The 25,123-nt window shown below is 39.4% G+C and overlaps 1 protein-coding gene across 5 annotated transcripts in view; it reads right to left on the reverse strand.

Annotated features, from left to right (window-relative positions):
* Positions 1 to 25,123, reverse strand: part of NRF1 (nuclear respiratory factor 1) — a 131,100-nt gene that overhangs the window by 67,766 nt on the left and 38,211 nt on the right. For 4 of the 5 annotated variants that reach the window (XM_054726034.1, XM_028129035.2, XM_054726037.1 and 1 more), the window contains exons 2-3: positions 9,794 to 10,025; positions 1,504 to 1,618 (exon numbers count right to left, since the gene is read on the reverse strand). In XM_054726034.1, the coding sequence (XP_054582009.1) occupies positions 1,504 to 1,618; positions 9,794 to 10,016 (338 nt within the window). In that variant the 5' untranslated portion in view covers positions 10,017 to 10,025. Of the gene's footprint in view, positions 1 to 1,503; positions 1,619 to 9,793; positions 10,026 to 11,456; positions 11,481 to 25,123 lie in introns of those variants that run through there. The other variant, XM_054726035.1, reaches the window with a different exon arrangement.

Raw genomic sequence — 25,123 nt, forward strand, 5'->3', positions numbered from 1 at the left:
CTGCCCTAGGTGGTCTCTTTCAGATACATAGTTTAAATATTACCTATATTGTTTACATCCTCAACTAAGATCTCTCTTTAAAAAAAAAAATAATAATATTTTATTGAATTTTAGAGAGAGGAAGGAAGAGTGAGAAAGAGAGAGAAACATCGATATGAGAGCAGAACATCAATCTGCTGTCTCCTGTACTCCCCCTACCAGGGATCGAGCCCACAACCCAGACATATACCCTGACTGGGAATTGAACCAGCAAGCTTTAGGTGCACAGGATGATGGCTAACCAACTGAGCCACACCAGCCAGGGCTAAGATCTCTCTTTTGAATTCCAGATTCATATTTCCAACTGCTTATTCTGTATCTCTATTTAATGGTTAAGAGGTATCATAAACTTAACCAAAACCAAATTCCTGATTCTGCCCTCAATCCCATACCTGCTACTCTTCTGGTGTCAACTCAATCCTTCCAGTAATCAGACCAAAAAACTTGAGGCCACCCTTCAGGCCTTTTCCCCTCTCACATCCCACATCCAATCCATCAATGAATCATGCTGGAGCTGATTTGAAATACAACCAAAACCTGACTACCTCTTTCCACCTTTGCTGCTGCTACATTGGTTTAAAGGCACTATTATTTCTGGCTTGGACTACTACATTAGCCTCTTAATTGGTTTCCCTGTTTCTATTCTTATACTCCCAGAGGCTATTGTCAATACAGTAACCTAAATGACCCTTTTAAAATATATATATATATCAGACCATATCATTGCTTTGGTCAAAAGCCTTCATTGACTTCCCACTTCACTCAGAACAAGAATCAAAGCCCCAATATTGGATCAAAAGACCTCATGATGTGACTCTTCCTACTACTGACCATATCTTCTCTCATTTCCTCTCCAGCTATTCCTCAAACATGACTATCCTGCTCCTTTCCCGCTTCAGAACCTTTCCCCTCTTAGTCCCCATCTCCCCAAGGGAAAAGCTCTTCCCCTAGACATTAACACGGTTGCCTTTTCACTTACTTCATGTCTCTGTTCAAAGGTTGTCTTATGAGCATTTCCCAGATCAACCCTATAAAAAAAAGAGAAACTACATATTCCCCCTAATCCCCGAACCTTTAGTTTTCCTTACTCCACTTCATTTTCCTCCATAGCACTTATCATCATCTGACATATTACATATTTGTTCACTTTTTCTCCCCTTCACTAGAATATAAACTCTTTAATGGAATGTTTTGTTCACTATTATATTCTCAAGGCCTAGAACAATGCCTGGCACATAGCAGGCATATAGATTTTCTGAATTAATTAGTGTAATTTTATACATTGGTTAATCATATTTCTAGTTGCATTTATTTAATTTCGTAAGAGTACTTTAAAGTCTAATTTTGTCATCAAGGGATCTAACTTGGTATCTTTGGTGAACCTAATAATGTATGTTCTAGTTGTGTCATCCACCCCATGAAATATTTAAGAAATAACAACAATATGGATAAAAACGCCCTCACCGAAGCAAACGTGTTTGCTGTCTCTTCCGGATAGATGGATTAGACTCAAACACATGAGGCCGTTTCCGTTTCTTTCCTGTTGCCACAGCAGCAGCAGCAGCCATTCCCACAGGACCTGAAATAATAATGTATGTGCTGAGATTATGCAGAGCCTGTTAACTATACAAGACAGAACACAATTAAAGTACAAAAAAGGTAGCACCATTTCCTAATATGTTATCAATAAATATAAAATGTTCCTGATATTATCAATATGTTTCACTATTATTCAACATGAATTATATTTCAATCTACCAATAAAACTTAAAAATGAATCTTTTAAAAAAGTGACTGGCATGCCTCCCCACCACATACCAGCTTGAATTTTATATAATGCTTTTTGTTTTGTTTTGGCATTATACTCATACTGCTAAGGAAATATTCTCACAGGTGCTAGATGATATTGCAACATTGAGAGGAAGCTTGCCAAAACAAAAAAATTACAGATTTCAAATTTCATTTCCATTCCTGTGACCTGGGCCAAATTAAGGAAGTCAGACATAATCACTCATACTTGGAATTCTAACAACACCTATAAGAGGAGTATCTGGACGAGTATCAACTGAATTAGAAAACTTTCTCTTATATATCAGAAAATTGTGCTCCAAATGGCGTTGTTGACCACAAAGTCAAAATGATGAAAACATCCTGGTAGGAAAGAGATGAAAACCTATCCCACTCGAGGGAAAAAATGGTCTGTTTTGCCCTGAAACTAATGACTAAAATAAAGGTAGGCCGTCAGGAACTATTGGAGTTTCTGATTCATGAAATCTCAAACATATCAAAGACATTCCTTTTTAAAAAAAATATTGATTTCAGAGAGGAAGGGAGAGGGAGAGAGACAGACAGAAACAACAATGAGGAGAATCATTGATTGGCTGCCTCCTGCACTCCCCACACTGGGAATTGAGCATGTACCCTAACCAGGAATTGAACCGTGAGCTCCTAGTTCCATAGGTGAATGCTGAACCACTGAGCCACGCTGGCTGGGCCTTATTTATTTATTTATTTTTAACAGATGACCCACCATTATACTTATTTGTGAATCCCATAAATGGCTTAAATAAAAATTAATTTTAATCCTTCACATTTACACTGGCATAAATGTTATATATGTTCTAAGTGGCTCAATTAAAATAAGCCTTCCTGAAAATCTTCTGCTGCTCTAATGCTGTTTAGTAGTATAAGTCTGACTTAAATAAACCCTTCTAAAAGAGACCCAAAGCAAGTCAAAATGAATGATTTTTTTTATCCACCTTTCATCATAAACACCTGGGAGAGGGGAAAAATCTTAATGATACATTTTTTCCAACATTTTATTTTTTTAATTGTGGTAAGAGCACTTAACATGAGATCTACCATCTTAACAAGTGTATAATACAGTATTGTTAAATATAGGCACAATGTTGTACAGTAGATCCCTAGAACTTAACTCGCTGCAAAAATATGCAAAAGAGGAAAATGAATAGTCAATAAAGATCTGAAATGGTGCTGTATCTTGTCTTCCTGCACTGTCTGAAACCTCTACCTCAGAGCCAAGCAAATTAAACCAATAGTAAGATAGTAATTCATACCCACCAAACTGCCAAAAACGAAAACTGATTGATAATACCAAATAAGGTGAGGACAAGAAGCAGTAGGCAACCTAGTACACTGCTTATGGGAATGTAAATTAATGCAACAATTTGAAAAGACATTTGGAATATCTAGTAAAACTGAAAATGTGCTGATCCTTGCCTTCCAATTCCCTCTCCTTCCTAGGTATATCCTTAAGCAATGGCTTTCAAACTGCAGGTTTCCACCCTACGGTGGCTCATAAATAATTTTTTGTTTTGTTTTGTTTTGTTTTGAATAAAATGCACTAAAGTGAAAGAGAACAGAACATATCAGATATTGTGTTACATGCAGTAGGGGGTAAGTATTACCTCATGATAAACTGTTACTTCATTTCATGTGCATTGTGTATTTGAGATAACAACGTAAAATGTATTACTGTGGGATATTGCCAGAAGTGTTTGAAAACCAATGCCAAGAGGAACTCTCACAATATGCACAAGAAAATATGTAAGATGATTTTAATTTGCAGCAATTATAATTGCAAAATATTATAAACAACCTAAGATGAGAAAATATGTAAGATGATTTTAATTTGCAGCAATTATAATTTGCAAAATATTATAAACAACTTAAGTATTCTACCAATATATGAGACAGCCAGATAATGGACTACCAAACAACAGTTAAAATGAAAACATATAGTCATATTATCAACATGAATCTCAGAAAAAGAATACCAAATGAATAAACATCCTATCTAATAAAAGAGTTATATGTAAATTGACTGTCACTCCAACACACAAGATGGCTGCTCCCATGTGGTCAAATATGGCTGCCACAAGATGGCCAGTAGGGGAGGACAGTTGGGAGGGACCAGGCCTGCAAGGGAGGGCAGTTGGGGGCGATCAGGCCAGCAAGGGAGGGCAGTTGCGAGGGACCAGGCCTGCAGGGGAGGGCAGTTAGGGGTGACCAGGCCGGCAGAGGAGGGAAGTTGGGGGAGACCGTGATTGCAGGGAAAGGCAGTAAGGGGTGACCATGCCTGCAGGGGAGGGCAGTTAGGGGCAATCAGGCTGACAGGGGAGCAGTTAGGCATCAATCAGGCTGGCAGCAGAGTGGTTAGGGGGTGATCAGGCTGGCAGGCAGAAGCAGTCAGGGGCAATCAGGAAGGCAGGCAGGTGAGCAGTTGGGAGCCAGCAGTCCTGGATTGTGAGAGGGATGTCCAACTGTCCATTTAGGCTCCTACTGGGATCGGGCCTAAACAGGCAGTCGGACATCCCTCGAGGGGTCCGAGATTGGAGAGGGTGCAGGCTGGGCTGAGGGACAACCCCCCCATGCATGAATTTCGTGCACCGGGCCTCTAGAAATGTTATAAAATGATAACATCAGAGTAATACCATTCATATAAAACTTAAAACATGCAAAGCAATGCTAAGTATTATTTACTGATATACAGCAAAAACATAAAAGAAATGGAAGAGAATGATAAAGACCAAATTCAGAACAGAACAGGTTACCTCAGTGGAGGGAGGGAAACAGGATAAGGAAAAGCAGCTACCTATTATCCCTTCCTCTTCATTGACCTTACTTCATTACTTATTTCAGAGCACACAGTACTTTCTGAAAATATTTTACTTTATTATATATACCCTTCTCCCACCACTGGTCTGTAAACACCTTTAGTAGCAAGCTCTTGCTTGTCTTATTCATAGTATCTATATATAGAAATAGAGTATATAGTAAGCATATATTACTGAGTGATTAAATAGTAAATCATTTCTACCAGCTGGGCCTCAGTTTGCATATCTGCCACATAAAAGGGTTAAGTTAAAGTCCTTTCCTAATCTGAACACTATGACAATACAGTAATACAACAAAACTATGTCTCAAAAGCATCTTCCTTCCTAGGAAAGAAGCTGACCTGGATTGCCGATGTTAGGATGCCCTCTTCTGGGACATATAAGAACTTCAAAAATGTATTTTACAAATATTTCATGTGATTTGCTGTTACTAAGCTTTATTTTTAAATTCACCATTCCAGAAATATACAATAGATAACAACTTTATGGTAAAAAGATTATTCTTAATTACATCTATCTTCCTCCCCTTAAATACAGCATATATTAAAAAGATGTTGTATTTTGGCTATTCCTGATCATTGATCTCCTGTCCAGTTTTTCCTAAACATCTAAGCCCAAGATCAGATCCACCCAAGTATGGTTTAAGAATCTTCCACGTAATGCTAAATATACAATGTAAATAACAAAGAGAATGGTACAAAATATAGCTCAGCTTTAAGTAATTTAGTGGCCCAGAAAAAGTCTTAAAACCTTAAATTGGATTAAGATGATCCAGGATTGCTAGTGCCCCCAGACATCTGGCAGAAGCAAACAAAAATCCTCTCGAGGAGGATAATATTATTCTAGATATCAAATTACTTCTTATTTTTACTTTAATTTTTATTTTTTCAATTACAATTGACATACACTATTATTAGTTGCAGGTGTACAACCCAGTGATTAGACATTATATAACTCAGCAATCATCCCAATAAATCTCATACCCATCTGACACCATACATAGTTATTACCCAAATTATTTCTAAAATTCATCTTCCTGCCCTAGCAGGTTTGGCTCAGTGGATAGAGCATTGACCTGTGGAATGAAGGGTCCCAGATTCAATTCCGGTCAAGGGCATGTACCGTGGTTGAAGGCTCCTCCCTGGCCCGGGCCCTGGTTGGGACTTATGTAGAAGGCAACCAATCGATGTGTTTCTCTCACATCAATATTTCTCTCTGTCTTTCCCTCTCTCGTCCACTCTTTCTAAAATTCAATGGAAAAATATCCTTAGGTGAGGATTAAAAAATAATAAAAATAAGTAAGTAAGTAAGTAAAATTCATCTTCCAAACACAGCATCTAGCATTCATTCAAATATAACCAGTAGGCAGTTCTGGTCAAGATGGCAACATACTAGCCTCTTCCCACAACTACATCAAAATTACAACTAAACTATAGAATAACCATTATCATTCAGAACTGCCAGAAATCTGGCTAAATAGAAGTCCTACAACTAGGGAATTAAAGAAGCCACAGCCAGACTAGTAGGAGGGGTAGAGATGCCGAATGGGCTGGTCCCACACCCACGTGTGGCAGATAAAAATTGGGAAGGGTTGTCTCAATTGCAGAGGTCCCTCTTGAGGAGTGAGGGGTCCCAGCCCCACACCAGGCCCTCCAACTCAGGGTTCCAGAGCAAAGAAGAGAAGTCCCCATAACTTCTGGCTGTAAACACCAGCGAGGAATGAGGCTGAGGGAGTTGGAAGGCTGCTGGAGTCCCACCCAGTTCCTCTTAAAGGGCCCTTGCACAGACTTACTTACTCAGACTCATTCTCTCTGAGCTCTAGCCTTGGTGTGGCAGCTTGAGAGACATGAGACCTATGAGGAGGAACTGTCTCCCTGACATAAGTACTGGCAGAGGCCATTGTTTCTTTACTGAGCCCTTCCTCCACATTGCAAGCAGGCAGGCGCTATATCTGAGACTCCAATAACTTGGCTCACAGAGTTTACCCCGCCTGGTGATTCTCTGAGGCTCCACCCCACCCAACTTTTGGGCCCACCCAAGCTGTTTCCCGTAGCTTTTCCAGACAAAGATCTGTCTTGGCTCGCTTCAGATTTTCCTAAACAAGCAGGATCTGGCTTCAGCATACCTCTCACTAAGTGGCCGTAGGCTCAGCACCAAGCAGCAGTTCACAGACTGGCCTTGCCTGGGCACCACCAAGCCCAGCACAAGTAGCAGTCATTTGCAGATTGCTTTATAGCTCACACCAGGTGGCCCCACGCAGAACACAGGTGGCAGCTGTACCTCCTGAGAGGCCCCAGAGCCAGCACACCCAGTGGCTATCTTCAGCGACTTTGAAGCACAACCACCCAAAGACCTCCATAAGTGGCACACTCAAGGTGTGGGCTCAGTGGGCACCAGAGCCCCACTGAAGTAAGTTCTGCCCTATGAGGTGGGCTCCAGCACAGCTGATTCTCCACAGTGGTCTGAGGTCAGTGGTTGCACCCAGTCCTTGCAGCTGAACAGCCACGGGGTAGATCCCTCCCACTGACATGCCAACAGCAATCAAGGCTCAACTACAAGAGGAGGGTGTACACAGCCCACACTGAGGCTGGGAGTGGGGCGCACCTTGAGTGCCCAGCTTGGTGATAGGGGAGGCTGTGCCACTGGACCCTACAGAATACTTACATTACGCCACTCTACCAAGCCTGGGAGATGTAGCAACTCTAACTAATACACAGAAACAAATGCAAGGAGGCTGCCCCAAATGAAGGAACGAAACAAAACTCCAGAAAAGAACTAAACAAAATGGAGACAAGCAATCTATTAGATGCAGAGTTGAAAACAATGACTATAAAGATGTTCAATAAACTTAGTGATAACCTCAACAGTATAACAAAGTACCAGTCAGAAATAAAGGATACAGTAACTGAAATTAATAATTTACAGGAAATCAACAGTAGAGTAGATAAAGCAGAGAATCAAATCAGCGATTTGAAATATAAGGAAGCAAAAACACCCAATCAGAACAGCAAAAAAAGAAAAATGAATCTAAAAAATGAGGATAGTAAGGAGCCTCTGGGTCAACTTCAAGGATACCAACATTAACATCATGGGGGTGCCGGTAGGAGAAGAGAGAAAGCAAGAAATTGAAAACCTATTTGAAAAAAATAATGACAGATCAACAAGCAACAAATACTGGCATGCAATGTGGTGTGATCAAGTGATAATCATTCGCCAAACACTGTCTATGTGCAGTGACTCTTGGATTTAAATATGTAGACTATCGGTATAGATATGCAATATTTATTTATGTTGGCTAAATTACTAGTGTTTTTTCCAACATATAGCTTATTCACGAGAATTTGTTAAAAATAACAATGAATTAACAACAACAAAATAACCTGTTTATTTATAAGCAAATTTTGGTTAAAAGCATTTTAAAATTAATATGGTGTTAATGTTCACACATGCTATATGGACTGGAAATTTTGTCCGTTAAATCCGAAGTCTAATAAATCTAGGTCTACAAAATCGTGTTTACTGTATTCCAAAGAATTCAAGAGGAGGGAAGACTCTCAAGCCCATTTTATGAAGCCAACATTATGCTAATCCCAAAACCAGATAAGGACACTACAAAGGAAGAAAATTATAGGCCAATATTCCTGATGAACATAGATGCTAAAATCCTCAACAAAATTAGCAAACCAGATTCAGCAATACATTAAAGAGATCATACATCATGATTAGGTTGGATGTATTCCAGGGATTCAAGGTTGGTATAATAACCACAAATCAATAAACTTGATATACCACATCAAACAAAATAAAGGATAAAAATCACATGATCATATAAATAGATGCAGAAAAAGCATTTGATAAAACCCACCACCCAATTATAATAAAAACTCTCAGCAAAGTGGAAATAGAGGGAACATGCCTCAACATAATAAAGGCCATATATGACAAACCCACAGCTAACATCATACTCAATGGGCAAAAACTACAGTCATTTCCCTTAAGATCAGAACAAGACAGGGACGTCTGCTTTCACCACTCTTATTCAACATAGTACTGGAGTCCTAGACACAGCAATCAGACAAGAAAAAGAAATAAAAGGCATTCCAATTGGAAAGGATGAAGAAAAACTGTCATTATTTGCAGATGACATGATACTGTATATAGAGAACCCTAAAGACTCCACCAAAAACACTATTAGAATTGATAATGAATTCAGTAAAGTAATAGCATACAAAATAAATATCCAGAAATCAGTTACATTTTTATACACCAATAATGAACTATCAGAAAAGGAAACTAAGAAAACAATCCCATCCAAAATTGCTTAGAAAAGGAAAACAAACAAACAAACAAACAAAAAACCTACACATAGACAACAGTATGGTGATTACCAGAGGGAAAGAGGGGTGGGGTTGGGGGAGGTAGAAGAGAATAAAGGGGGAATAAATGGTGACAAAGGAGACTTGACGTTGAGTGATGAACACACAATACAATATACAGATGATGAAATATAAAACTGTACACCTGAAACTTATGTAATTTCATTAACCAATGTCACCCCAATAAATTCAATAAAAATTTTAAAGAAATTCAAGTGTTCTAAGAAACTTGCATTATATCTAAAGTGGACACAAGTATCAATTATATAACACTTTGGCATAAGTAAAGTATGTATGTTATAATTTCTAGGAGTACCCCTAATAGCAAAAGTATATATAACCTACAAACTAACAAGAGAAAAATAAAAATTTCAGTCACTCTAAAAGGAAAAGAAAACACAGAACAAGTGAGATAAAGAGAAAGCATACAGTAAACACGATCAATTTGAACTTAAATATATCAGTGATTACATTTAATATAAATGGACTAAACGCTTCAGTTCAAAGTCAAAAGATTGTTAGAATGGATGAAAATAAAAAACCAAGTCATATCACCTATAGTATATGATTCTAGGACTTAAGTCTCAGTATAGCACTGGCACAAAATCCAAGGCTTAAAACAAAATTGTAAAGCTGCGATATGAAGATAAATGTGAGAGTGCCTACATTCTAGGCTCTTCCAGATATGCAGGGTACCAGGTTAAGCAAAAAATAAAGAACTTCCAATACCAACAACATTACCTGCAGCAGCCAGATGGGCTGTTACCTCGTCGGCAGCTGTGGAGTTGAGTATGTCGGAATCATCGTAAGAGGTGTCCTCTGGTGAGGAAGGCGAGTCTTCATCAGCACTCAGCATACTGTGTTCAGTGTAGGTAGCCACATGGACCTGCTGTACTTGTTGGGCCACTGCATGGGCTTCTATGGTAGCCATGTGTTCAGTTTGGGTCACTCCGTGCTCCTCCATGTAGATCTACTGTCAGAAAAAAGGCAAAGAACAGAATTCAGTGTGTAATGTAACACTATACTTAAACCAAGTGATAGTTTCCCTTTGATTTCACTACATACCTCACCACACCAAGCCATGGGAAATGGGAAGCACCACTCAAACATGACCCAAAAATGTTAGAATATTTTCCTTATATAATACCTTTTGATGGAAATTCACTGTGCTAATTTTATACCTGAGGTCACAAAACAATAAATATTCCGATACTACATATAACAGTAAGAGACAATTAAATATAACAAAAAAAAGATATTTAAAAGATCCCGGTGACTTGGCACTTGACACTATAGACATGAAAACACTTAATAAGTAAATAAAATACTTAACATTTTCTTTGTATTTCACAGACAAATAGGCGTTAAATTCCTACCCCCCAAAAACTGTAATCATTCAAATTGGGTTTTCTGCTTATAAACTGTGCTTCGTGTAAACCCTAAAATGATGCAGTAATTTATAAGGAAGATAAAGGTTTGCTCTTCTACTGCACTTATAATGTTCCCTCTTTCCCCAACAAATACAGAGAAGTGCATTTTCTTTAAAAAAAACAACAACACTTTTTTGAAGCATACATACATACATATGATTTAAAATAAAAACAGATTCATATTACACATATTGTTCTATAGTTCGCTTTTTTCTTATTACAGTATACCTGGACATCTGACATGTCAAAACATTCAGATCTACCAGACCTTTCTAAATAGCTGCAGAATACTGCATTGTAAGATGTGCCATAATTAAGCAACCAATCACCTACTGATACATGGCAAGGCTGCTGCTTCCAAAGTTTTGTTATTATAAACATCAGTGCAGTAAACATACCTGTATATAAAACTTTGCGTATTGGTTCCTCAAAAAAACCTTAAAAGAATTACTATATGACCCAGCAATTCCACTCTGGGTCTATATCCAGAAAACATGAAAGCAGTCTCAAAGGGCTATTTATACATAGCCATGTTCCTAACAGCAAAATTCACAATAGCCAAAAGGTAGAAGCAACCCAACTATCCACTGATGGATGAATGGATAACAAAATGTGAATATACATACAACGCAATACTATTCAACCTTTAAAAAGAAGAAATACAAACTAGGAATAGAAGGAAACTTCCTCAACCTGATTTTTAAAAATCTACAGATAACATCATACCTAACGGTGCAAATTACTACAGTCCCGCCTTATCTGTGGAGGATACACATCAAGACCCCTTGTGGATCCCTCAAACCATGGGTAGTACTAAACCCTATACTAGTATATGTTTTTTCCTGTAATTTATAATTAGGCACAGTAAGAGATTAACAAAAATAATAAAATAGAAAAATTATTACACTATAATAAAGTTATGTGAATGTGGTCTCTCTCTCTCTCCCTCAAATATCTTATTGTACAGTACTCACCCTTCCTTCTTGTGATAATGTGAGATGATAAAATGCCTACAGGATGAGATGAAGTGAGGTGAATGATGTAGACCTTGAGAATCAGCGTCAGGCTACTATTGATCTTCTGATGACACACTGACCTTCTGATGATACGGCAATGTTGCAGTAATCACAAATTTCATATACAAAAATCAATCTATATATATATATAAAAGCTAAGCAACCATCAGACCAGTGGCTATGATGTGCACTGCGGCTGGCCAACCAGCCCGACTCGGGGGTGACCCGTCCACTCCTCCCCCCTCCCCCCTCCCACTTCCCATAGCCCCTCCCCCAAGCCAGCCCTGCCCACAACTGGCCCACATCGGGGCGGGCCAGCCGGACCGCACCTGTGCACGAATTCGTGCACCGGGCCTCTAGTTCCTATATAACAGCAATGAACAAATAGAATTTGAAATTAAAAACACAATACCATTTACATTAGTAACCAAAAAATGAAATACTTAGGTATAAATCTAACAAAATATGAACAAGATCTATTTGGAAAAAATAAACTATAAAACTCTGATAAAAGAAATCAAAGAGGCCCCAGCCAGTGTTGCTAGGTGATTAGAGTGTTGGCCCAGGCATGGAAGGGTTGCGGGTTCAATTCCGGGTCAAGGGCATGTATGTGGGTTGCTGGTTCTATTCCTCCCTCCCTTCCTCCTTCTCTCCCTCTCTCTTCTCTCTCTCTCTGCCCCTCCCTCCCTTCCACTCTCTCTAAAAATCAATGGAAAAAATATCCTCAGATGAGGATTAGCAACAATAAAAAAGAAATCAAAGAAGAAATAAGTCTCACAGTAGGAAGCCTCAATACTACTATCAAGATGTTCTAATTTGATCTACAGATTCAATGCAATCCCAATAAAAAATCCCAGCAAGTTATTTTACGGATATTGACAAACTGATTCTAAAGTTTATATGGAGAAGCAAAAGACCCAGAATAGCTAACACAATGTTGAAAAAGAACAAAGCCAAAAGACTGACACTACTTTAAGACTTAAAGCTACAGTAATCAAAGTAGTGTGGTATTGATGAAAGAACAAACAGATCAATGGAACAGAATAAAAACTAAAGGTATAAGCCTTCATAAATACAGTCAACTGATCTTTGACAAAGGAACAAAGGCAATACATACAATTGACCAAAGACAGTCTCTAACAAATGGTAATAAAATAACTGGACATCCACATGACAAAAAATGAATCTAGACATAGACTTGACAGTCTTTACAAAAGTAACTCAAAATAGATCATAGACCTAAGTGTAAGATACAAAACTCCTAGATAACATGAGACAATCTAGATGATCATGGGTATGGCAACAATGTTTTAGATACAACACCAAAGGCATGATCCATGAAAAGAAATAACTGACAAGGCTGGACGTCATTAAAATTAGAAACTTCTGCTCTATGAAAGACACTCTCTATGAAAGAGAGTGCATGCATACTCAAGAGTTCACCCCACAAAAAGGCAGCCATATAGATACAGAAATATGACCTTTGTGGCTATAAGTAAAAATATAATTATCTATTCATGCGAAATTCTTTTCTTAACTTATTCTACTCTAGTATTAAGGTTTCCTTTTCCTTCTTTGAGGACTTTTAAAATCCTTTGTTCCTCTAGGTAATTGTTTTCTTAAGCCTTGTCCTGATATCTTTCTTCTTTAGGTCAACTATTTCCATGTAGCTGCCCAACTTTTTACTTTTCTAAGGTCCTTGATTTCTGTTTTATATTCTTGTGCTGTTTCCAATTTCTTTTCCCTTTTTTTTTGGGGGGGGGGGGGCCCTCTAACTCTTAATTATCTCTTTTCACTCTCACACCACACACATATCATAACTCATCCTTGTAATTCAAGTGATTCTTATCCTTGGAACTATCTGATTATCTCAGGGAGTATGCTGTAGTTCAAAATAAAATTAAATGTAATTACAAAAAGGATGCCACAAATTCAAAAAGATCTAATAATCGTCTATCTTTTGAAACCCCTTCCTATACTTTCTTTTCTGCCTGAGATCATCTCCCAGCCTTGTAGTTCTGTGTGGTATAATACCTTCATAGATAAACTCACACCCTCATTTCTTCAAAGGAGCTTTGAACAGGTACCTGGTACAATAATAAGCATTTAATATAGAGAGAAAAGAAAGAAAACATGATAAAATATTAATTTGGGAAATCTGGGTAACGATAGTTTTTTATACTACTTTTGCAACTTTTCTAAAAGCCTGAAATTATGTCAAAATTTAAAAAAATTAAGGCGAGGTTTCTTCCATATCCTATGTTTGGTGTGTTTCAGAATATTCAAGGGAATATATCCTACCTCCCAGATTTGTACATATCTAAAATGCAATTTAACACTATTTAAGTTACACAATTAAAAATAACATATGAGAGAAAGACAACATTAAAATACTATTTTCCATCCATTTCACTGTTCTTCTAGACTAAGAGATGAACTGCTTAGGGCATTTTAGAATTCTGGGTACTTCAAAATTGTTTTTAAATGATTTGGGATTAGATGGCATCTAACTGCTTTTCAAAGGGATTTGTACACTATGCACTTGGCATAATGGATTTCAATTCTTTTCTTCAGAATGCAATTACTGCATAAATCAATAGCTGTCTGCTTCACAGGCTTGTCACTTCTGTCCAGTGCCTCATCTTTCTACCTCACTCCCCATCCCATCCTTCAGCCTCTCTAACCATTTTTATTCAGCACTCTGCGAAAAAGCAAAGGCAAAAGTATTTCAAACTACTTTGAAGCAGAGTGGGATACTTGTCAATGATGCTTTCCATGTTTTCAAAAAATAATGTATAAAATAGGTTGCCTAAAGCCAGATATGACTAACATATACACACTGCTGGAGATCATGCCCGCCCCAAGACATTTTCAGTGATGCCTTTTAGCACTCATCCATGAAGAGTCAGGTTCTCTGGATAGTAAAACTGGAACGGCTAATGGATGAAAACGTATTAGATAATATGATTTTAAAAAACCACACAGGACAGACTATTACTGCATATCCAGAACCCCTAGACGTTATTTAACCTCTAAGTCTCAATTTCAACTCTTTTTAATGAAAAGAAAAAGGTAATTCCTTTACTCAAAAGGACATGAGGATTAAATGAGACCATCCAGATACACAGTGCCCAGCACATATGCTTAATATTATTGTAATGCCAGAATTACTATGGCTTTATGATTCTATCCTTCTTGACTTATTACCTGACTATTCTCACAAGGGCTGGGCCTCAATTTCTTCACCTTTAAATTAGACCTCCATCTCTGTGTTTTGTTGTTGTTGTTTTTAGGACAAAAGGTTTTGAGTCAGACAACTAAAATGCGCTTCTTTCTTTCTTTTTTGAATTTACCAAAGAAACATTGGTTAATAAGATTACCTAAGTTGCAAGTATACAACTGTGTTGTATGCTCACCACACAAAGTCCTGTTTCCTTCCATCACCATATATATGAACCCCTTTACCCTATTCATCTTCCCCTGTACTCCCTTTCCACTCTGGTAGCCACCATAATGTTGTCTGTGTTCATGAATTTTTTGTTTGTTGCTTTTTTTAAAGTGGTGTTTTTTTAAAATATATTTTTATTGATTTCAAAGAGGAAGGGAGAGGGAGAGACAGAAACATCAATGATGAGAAAGAATCCATTAAACAGCTGCCTCCTGCAGGCCCCACATTGGGGATCGAGCCCACGACCTGGGCATGTGCCCTGTCTGGGAATCGAACTGTGACCTCCTGGTTCATAGGCTGACACTCAACCATTGAGCCACGCCAGCAGGGCAAATATGTTTTTTTAATTGATTTTAGAGAGAGAGAGGAAGGGAGAGGGATAGAGAGATAGAAATATTCATGAGAGAGAAACATTGGATCAGCCGCCTCCGCATGCCCCTACTGGGGATCGAGCCTGTAACCCGAGCACGTGCCCTGATGGGGAATTGAACCTGTTGATTCATGGGATAACACTCAACCACTGAGTCACACCAGCTGGGCTGTTTGTTGCTTTTTGTTTTATATCCCACGTATAAGTGAAGTCATATGGCTCGTATCCTTTTCTGCCTAAATTATTTCACTTAGCATACTTTAAAGATCCATCAATGTTGTCCCAAACAGCAGTATTTCATCTTTTTGTGGCTGAGTAGTATTCCACTGCATATACGTATGTACCGCATCTTTATCCAATCATTGGTCAAAGGACACAAGTTGTTTCCATGTCTTGGTAAAAAGTCCTTTATTATATTAACTCTAACAATTAAGATACAGTTCTCCTAGACATAAAACAAAGAAACTACAGGCAACCAACATCTCTAGCATCATTTCTGACAGTGCACAAAATAGAGAACATAGACCTGACAGTGATTCTTCTGAACAGATGTGAAAAACAAAATAAAAGCACCAGCAACACAGTATTCTAAACACCACACCAAATTAAGAAGGCATATCTGTCTATCACCTGGAGCCAGTGATGGTCAGCAGATTAGTCAACACTAATGTAACATGGTAACAAGTTTACTAAAATCTCTTTCTTAGCCTGGATCATCACCTGGGCATGTAACGTGTGCTTTATCTGAAGGTTCTTCTTAATTATATGAACTATAAAGGGGGGTGCATTGTGGTTCAGAGAAGTCTCTGCTTTTGCCATTCCAGGGCAGTAAGAGTGGGACTGAAAGATAGTGGAAGAGAGCACAGAAAAATCGGATTTTCTTGTCTCAGCACCCCGGTAGTTGAAGTTCATAATACCAGGGGAGCTTCGGGAATTTGGATAAAATATCCAAGAGACTTAAATTTAGTCTAATCCACACATAATAGATGAGATTAAGTATTGAGAGTAATTTAAAAATCAAAGTAGGAAAAGGCAGGTCAGGAAATCTAATCAAGGTATAACTAAATGTAAAAGAAAGCATTAGTCTAATCAATGATATTATCATATCAAAAGAAAAGCTGCAAGAACTGCCTAAGGGAAAGTCTCAGAGCAAGACTGTATCTACAGTCCAAACAGAAACAGAAAAACCCAATTTACATTCCCAGACATGTCCAGAATCTAAACTTTTTAACTAAGACAAAAATTTTACTAAGCAGAACACTTTTTCAAAAAAGCTAAAAATAGGATTTGATTTTTGGGGGACATAGGGTAATGGGTCAAAATCTCACCAAAGCAGGAAAAATAGAAAACAATTGCACAAGAAAGTCAAAGTGAAAACGGAAGCAAGGTAAAGCGTGGCGTAATTCTGAGTAATAAATGGTACTTAAAATAAGAAGAACCCATTTGACCATCCTAGGAATATTCTCTTTCAAATAGCCCAAGGGAGCTATTGGCCTTGCAGAGAAAAAATATATCCTCCTCCTATACCACTGGGCTCTCTCTACAGAGCAAAAGTCATATAGTCATGTATGTAGTTTATTGTTTTCCATTTTCAGATTCCAACTATAGATAAAAATATGGAAAATAAACAGAATATAAAAAAGAATGTAAAAGTTATGAACTATGACAATGTAGAAGCCAAGATAAGGCTGAAAGAAATGAGGATGTAGGAGAGGGGTGGAGAGGTGGACAATGGTGAGGAGCACTACCACCCTATCTTTACACAGTGATGGGAGTCAGGGATACTATCAAGAAGAGATGGAAGAACTTAGTATTATCTTATTTAATAAAAGCACAGTATGCAAATTGTCCCTTTGATCGGAGTTCGACCAGGGGGCGGGCTGGCTGGGGGAAGGGAGGTAGTACCTGGCCAGCAGCCACTAGGGACCCTACCAGTGCACGAATTTTGTGCATTGGGCCTCTAGTTATAATATAATTATCAAAAATAGAGGAGACAGAAAGGTAATCCTTATTTACAAGGAAGTAAAAAATACCCAAGTTTGATAAATCAAGAAAAGATGGTATAGACATATTACTTAGAGTTATGCAGAAGTTGTTTCAAAACACTATAAACAAAATAAACTATAATAAAAAACAAAGAAATTGTCTCTTAAAAAGTGGGAAGGGGGTAGTGGAAGAATGTGGCAAAAGACTGATTTTTATTCTAAGCCCTTCTATTTGATCTTTTATCATATGAATGCATTACTTTGACTTTTAACAAAATGAACTTTAAAAGCCAATAATTATAATATCCCTTTGAAACTTGAAACTAATGATGTTAGAGCAACTGTCATTAGAAAAATCAAGTCCCTTGAACCAAGAGAATAGCACTGCTCAGGTTTAGAAATAGTTTTTCCTTAAGTAAATGAACAAATAAAACTGAAACAGACTCAGACACAGAGATCAGACTGCTGGTTGCCATAGGGGAGGGGGGACTTGGGGACTGGATGAAAATGGTGAAGTGACAGTCAAGGGGATGCAAAGTACAGCATAGGGAATCCTATATAATAAAAGAGTAATATGCAAATTAATCATCACTGTGCCACACCCACCAGCCAATCAGGAGCGATTATGCAAATTAACCCAACCAAGATGGCTGCGGCCATGGAGAGAGCAGGAGGGAGGCTTGTGTTTCCCCGGCGATAGAGGAAGCCAAGCTTTCTGCACACCCTGGCTGGCACAGGTCTCTGATTAAGGCTACAAAGTTTCAATTATAAAAGATAAATCCTACAAAAATGGCGGCAGCCACGGAGCTGGAGAGCAGGCTAGGGTTGCCCCCGGCAACGGAAGAAGCCAAGCTTTCCACCTGCCCTGGCCGGCCTAGGCCTCCACTCCAGGCTACAGAGTTTCAATTATAGAAGATAAATAAATCCCAGATACCAGGGCCTCCACTTGGGTCGCCGGGGGGCATGGCCGGCCTGCAAACCACCACAGGCCCCTCGCCCAGGCCGCCCCATGACCCAAGGGAACCCCCACCCTGATCTGGGACACCCTTCAGGGCAAACCAGCTGGCCCCCACCCATGCAACAGGCCTCTACCCTATCTAATAAAAGAGTAATATGCAGATTGACCATCAATCCAACACACAAGATTAAGATAGCTGCTCCCATGTGGTCAAAGATCCTGCCCCCATGTGGACACAAGATGGCCACAAGATGGCCAGCAGGGGGGGGGGGGGCAGTTGGGAGGGACCAGGCCTGCAAGGGAGGGCAGTTGGGGGTGATCAAACCTGCAGGGGAGGGCAGTTAGGGATGACCAGGCTGGCAGAGGAGGGAAGTTGGGGGCAAACAGGCTGGCAGGGGAGCAGTTAGACATTAATCAGACTGGCAGGGGAGTGGTTAAGGGGTGATCAGGCTGGCAGGCAGGTGAGCAGTTGGGAGCCAGCAGTCCTGGATTGTGAGAGAGATGGCAGTGCAGTCGGACATCTCTCGAGGGGTCCTAGATTAGAGAGGGTGCAGGCTGGGCTGAGGGACACCCCCCTCCCCGTGCACAAATTTTGTGCACCATGCCTCTAGTATAGTCAATAATATTGTAATAACCATGTGTGGTGCCAGGTGGGTACTGGAAATATCAGGGGTAACACATTGTGAAGTGTGCTATATACCTGAAAATAATACAAAATAATACTGAATGTAAACTATAATAAAAAAGATTAATATATCTCACACACACACACACACACACACAAAAATTGGTTAAAAGAAAAGAAATAGTTTTGCCTTGAGTAAGATTAATTTACTAATTTGGAGCATCTGAAAATAACAAAATTTTGTATGGCTGCAATTACATAATAGTTTTCATTTAAATATGTTGATGAAATTTATAAATATTCATTAACATTAATAACAGCCCAAGAATCCAGTTAATAATTATCCTAATAAAGAGGGAATGCTAATTGACCCTCACACCATCCTAAAGATGGAGGCGCCCACAGCCAATAAGGAGGGAATATGCTAATTGACTGCCACGCCCTCGAAGATGGAAGCGCCCACAGCCAATAAGGAGGGAATATGTTAATTGATTATCACACCCTCAAGATGACAGCGCCCACAGCCACAAGATAGCGGCTCCTAGTCCCCTCAGCCCCGCCAGGGTGGCAGGTGCACGACAAGGCCAGGCGCGTCCCCAGGAGGGCCTGGCCTTGCCACGCGTCTGCCTCTGGAGTCCCCCAGTCTCCTCAGCCCCACAGCCTCCTAGGGCTGGCCCAAGGCGCAGGCAAGCCTCGGATGGCGGCTGCCCAGCTGCCCAGGACCACCCGAGGCTCAGGTAACCAGGCCCAGCCGAGGCTTGCACTGCTGGCAGTGGCAGTGGCAGCAGCAGACATGTGATGGGGGCGTCGCCTTCCCCTGACTGCTGGGTCGCCTCCCACCCCTTAGTGCTCTCAGACTGTGAGAGGGGGCAGGCCGGGCTGAGGGACCCCCCCCACTCCAGTGCATTTTACATAATATGTGAGAAAAACAAGCTTAACCACACAACTTCATAATGACTTAAGGACGAGTGGAGGTTTTGTGAAAACAATATTGTAAGCTCATTGAAGGCAGGGCTTGTGTCCATAAAGTCTCTAAGAATAGGAGCTAGGATAATTTGCTCTTTGCTAAATGCTTGGAGGTAATTGATTGCAATTCTCATCACTAAAGCTAAAATCCAGGCAATAACAATTTCTTCCCCTATAAGGTTGTGCTGGCTATTCATCTCTTGTCTCTTTTCTTGATCTGAACTGCTCTACATCCAGCTCTAGGCTTGGTCAGCTAACCTTGTTTACCAAATTTGCCTGCCAGCTTCCAGCTATGCTTTAGCAAGGGGCGGCAACATGGTGAGATGAAAAGAGGAGGGAGAAGGGATTTCCTTGCTGTTTTCATTCTTCAGTGTTGCTCCAGCTGTGCCCATCTCTCCCCTGGTAGCTGAGCAACAGCTGCATGGCATCCCACTCAGCGGTCAGAATACCAGCTGTGTGGAGCCACCTCTGAGCTCCCAGATTCCTCTGTTCCCCCAACCCTGGTAGCTGCTTCCTCAAGTTATTAATATTCAGATTACATCAGTGTCTACTTTTTGCTTTTTCAGTCTTCAACCTGTATAACCAATTCCCAGAATTACATTCTTTGAAATACCTTCTATGGTTTACTAGGCTCTGACTGATACAAAGGGAAGAAAAAAATGCACCCTCATCAGATATTACTCAGAGTGCTGGTAAGCAGTAAAATTTTATATTGATTTGTATATGCCAATACTATAAAATGTATTGACATTTTATACTGTCAATAAAGTGACTCTCAGGGCATTTTTATAAGACCATCACTAGGGGTTCTGTTTCCATACACTGATGGAAGTTGAATTCAAAATCCTGAGTTTGATGAATCATTAAAATGAGACTGGTAGAGGGTATAAAATGCCTCATGAAGAGAGAAAGGGGCCTGGCCAGTGTGGCTCAGTGGTTGAGTGTTGACCTATGAACCAGGAGGTCATGGTTTAATTCCTGGTCAGGGCACATGCCCGGGTTGTGGGCTTGATCCTCAATAGGGCGAGTGTAGGAAAGCACAGGGAGTTTCTCTTTTTTATCATTGATGTTTCTATCTCTCTCCCTTCCTTTCTGAAACAAATGAAAAAATATATTTTAAAAAAAGACAAATTGATTTAAAAGAGAAAGAGAAATAGGACACTTAGAAGTGAGAAGAAGGTACAGACAATAAACACAGACTATCTCTTTGAGTCTATCTTACCTATGCTTTAAGTAAAGTACTTAATAATAAGTCTAACTAATTCCAGTAAACCTTAAACCTGCTATCACAGTAATATAATAAATGTATTTTTACAGAAATAGCAATAACAGTCACAAAAATATTTGTCATCTACTTCAATGAATTGACTAGATTAGGTGCTTGAATAAACTAAAGAATATGTGGTAGCAATGGCAGTGTTGGTCTATCATTCTAATTTCTTTTTTAAAATATATGCCCTAGCTGGTTTGGCTCAGTAGCTAGAGTGTCGTTGGCCTGCGGACTGAAGGGTCCTGGATTCGATACTGGTCAAGGGCACATGCCTGGGTTGTGGGCTCGATCCCCAGTAGGGGGCATGCAGGAGACAGCTGATCAATGATTCTCTCCCATCATTGATGTTTCTCTCTCCCTCTCCCTTCCTCTCTAAAATCAATAAAAATATTTTAAAAAAGTAAAGTATACATGTATATTCTTAAAATTTTAAATCCTCTCCCGGGATATGTTTATTGATTTTGAGAGAGAGAGACATCGATTGGTTGCCTCCAAACTGCACCCCAACTGGGGATCAAACCCGCAATCTTTTCGTGTATGGGATGATGTTCCAACTAACGGAGGCACCTCGCCAGGGCTATCACTCTAAGTTCTTGGCAGACTATGCAGATCTAGGCACATCTACTTGAAATTCAATAATGGGTATTAATTCTAATTTCCAGTGTGGCTTGCAGCAATTTAGAGTTATTATTTTTTCTTATTATATAACTGGATCCAACGTGTACAAGGGTATGTAGTCTCCATACCTGCTTAAAGGTTATTCTTATTTCTACAGCAGGGAGTCAGAGTATTGGGTTCATATCCTTGCCCTGCCACTCACTAGCACCTCAGACAAGTTTCACTTTTCTATGCCTTAGTTTTATCGTCACACAAATGGGAAGAATAACAGAACCTACTTAAGAATTATTGTGAGGCCCTAACCAGTTTGGCTCAGTGGATAGAGTGTCGGCCTGTGGACTCAAGGGTCCCAGGTTCGATTCCGGTCAAGGGCATGTACCTTGGTTGTGGGTACATCCCCAGTAAGGGGTGTGCAGGAGGCAGCTGATTGATGTTTCTCTCTCATCGATGTTTCTAACTCTCTCTCCCTCTCTGTAAAAAATCAATAAGATATATTTTTAAAAAAAAGAATTATTGTGAGGATCATATATGTACAAGGGCTTAAAATGAAATATGGTATATAATAAGTGTCAGATTAAGTGTAACCTGTTGTTGTTGTTGTTATTATTCCACATAAAAGGATAGGTAAAGCATAGAAATGCCCAAAGGAAAGTTACATGATTTAGTTTTACATTGGGGGGAAAAAATGTTAATAAGATCACAAACTAGGAGTTTTGAGCATATTAGATGTCAAAAGGTAGTTCTTGATCTTTTCCAAATTATGGACCTTTTTGAGGATATGTGAAAGCTACAGATCTCCTCCCTAGAAAACTGCATATACAGACAAAATTTTCTAAAATATTTCAATGTTCTTAGACTCAAATCATAAAAAGATTATTTCATGATATAGCTATACTACAGATGAAACACTAGAGGGTGCCACAACAACAAAAAATATAAAGAAAGCACAGGGAATTTCAGGTTACATCAAATTCAACTGGAACAAACATCCTTCCATATAAAATAAGTGAATCTACTTCACCAAATGCTTTAAAATACATCAATTCTTCTAAAGGTTTTAGATCAGCACTGATCTAAATTTCTGTGATAACAGACATGTTCTAAATTTATACTGTCCAAAACAATAGCCAAAAACCACATGTGGCTACTGACCACATGAAATGTGACAACTATGACTAAAGGAATAAAAAATTTAATCTTACTTAGTTTTAGTTAATTTTACTTGTTGTTGTTTTTTAATCCTCATCCAAAGATATTTTTCCATTGATTTTTAGAGAGAGTGGAAGGGAGAGGGGGAGACAGAGAAACATAGATGTGAAAGAGACACATCTCATGCTCCCCAACCAGAGCTTGACCAGAACTGGACCTGAACCCTTCAGTCTGTGGGCCCACACTCTATCCACTGAGCCAAACTGGCGAGGGCTAGTTTTAGTTAATTTTAATTTAAATGGTCACATATGGTTGTAGCTCCCACAGTGAACAGTGTAGTTCTACATTTTATTTTTAAGTTTTGAAATGACTTGCTTCTAATCACAGGCCATTATATATCATTGCTAAAGAAATTTCCAATAGGGTAGGTTCACACAATAATTCAGATCAATCTGTCCAGTGTGAAAATTCAACATTGCAAAGACAGAAGGACTGTCACTGTCTCTCCCATGCCCCACTGGTGTTCACAATAAAGAAAGGTAAAGCTTTCTTTTACTCATTGTAGAAGACCCTACTGACCCAATTCCCTAATTGTGTTTCTTAAGTCCCTGGGTTATATGAGCTTTAAAAAATAAGTGCAGCCCTCACTGGTTTGGCTCGGTGGATACAGTGTCAGCCTGCAGACTCCAGGGTCCCAGGTTCAATTCCAGTCAAGGGCATGTACCTTGGTTGCGGGCACATCCCCAGTAGGGGGTGTGCAGGAGGCAGCTGATGGATGTTTCTCTCTCATCGATGTTTCTCTCTCTCGATGTTTCTCTCTCCCTCTCCCTTCCTCTCTGTAAAAATAAAATATATTTTAAAAAATAAAATAAGTGCAGCCCAGATGGTGTGGCTCAGTGGTTGAGCATCGACCTATGAACCAGGAGGTCACGGTTCGGTTCCCAGTCAGGATACATGTCTGGGTTGCAGGCTCGATCCCCAGTGTGAGGTGTGCAGGAGGCAGCCAATCCATGATTCTCTCTCATCATTGATATTTCTTTCTCTCTCCCTTTCTCTCTGAAATCAATAAAAATATTTTAAAAAATAAGTACAAATTAATAAAGTTAAATAAGAAAGCTTTTGCCATTTACAAAAGGAAAACACACACATATATTCTAGTGATAATCACCAAGGCTAAGGGAGAACTGAGAGGGAAAGACATCAAATAGATAGCATAAAGGAGAAGACAGAGATCTTCAGCCAGGTGCCAGAATTGAAGAAGAAAACCATAAACAGAGGCAACAGCTTATAAAAGCACACAGCTTAGTAAGGGGGCATCAAGAACACCCAGACAGCAGACTCAGAAGTCTGGGAACCAAAGGAACACAGCCCTTGGCTGCCTCTACACCAGATTATTTTCTTTCTTTTTTTATTACACCTGTGGGGCATGAAGGCAGGGGGGGGAGAAACATCAATGCAAAAGAGAAACATCAATTGGCTGCCTCCTGTACACCCCCTACTGAGGACTGAGCCTGAAACATGTGCCTGAAACCAGGACTCTAACAGGCGTCCTTTTGGTGCATGGGATGATGCTCAGCCAACCGAGCCACACTAGCCAGGGCAGATTCTTTCTTTGCACTGCAATCTAGTCAGCTGACAATAGGCTAATGTTGACCCAACTGTTAAAGAGAAAACTACTCTATCCACACTGAACAATACCTTACAGCTTACAAACCTGGTATATCTGGCACAGTACCCTGAATTGAGAAGGTACCTAATTAATGTTAATGGCAATGATAAAAAGGATTGGAAAGTACATCCTCAAATATTCAGATACTTATTAACAGCTACAAATATCAATAAAAAGCAGGTGAGCTGCTGAAGCCATCCCTGTATTAAAACATGATGGATAGGAAGTTTAGTAAACCCAGGCATTAATGTGCAAATGGGTCAGAATGCAGCTGGCTCTTTTTGCAGAAAAATCATTTGTCCACAGCTGCTCCCCAAATTAACAAAAATCAAATAAGTAGTTGTCATGTGATAGCAGGATTAGAGGCTGCCTCAATTTCCATTAAGAAAAAATAACATAAATTGCCACAAGTCCCACCCCTCAGTCTCAGACAAGCACAAAGGACACTTTTATTCAGATCTGCTTACTGTGAAATATAGCATTGCTGCCTGCTTCTATAGTGGGCCTCAATCCTGCCGGATCTGTCATTACACAACCAACGTTCAGTTAAGGCTTTTTCTTAGGTTC

The sequence above is a fragment of the Eptesicus fuscus genome, chromosome 14 (genome assembly GCF_027574615.1).
Source record: "Eptesicus fuscus isolate TK198812 chromosome 14, DD_ASM_mEF_20220401, whole genome shotgun sequence".
NCBI lineage: Eukaryota > Metazoa > Chordata > Mammalia > Chiroptera > Vespertilionidae > Eptesicus > Eptesicus fuscus.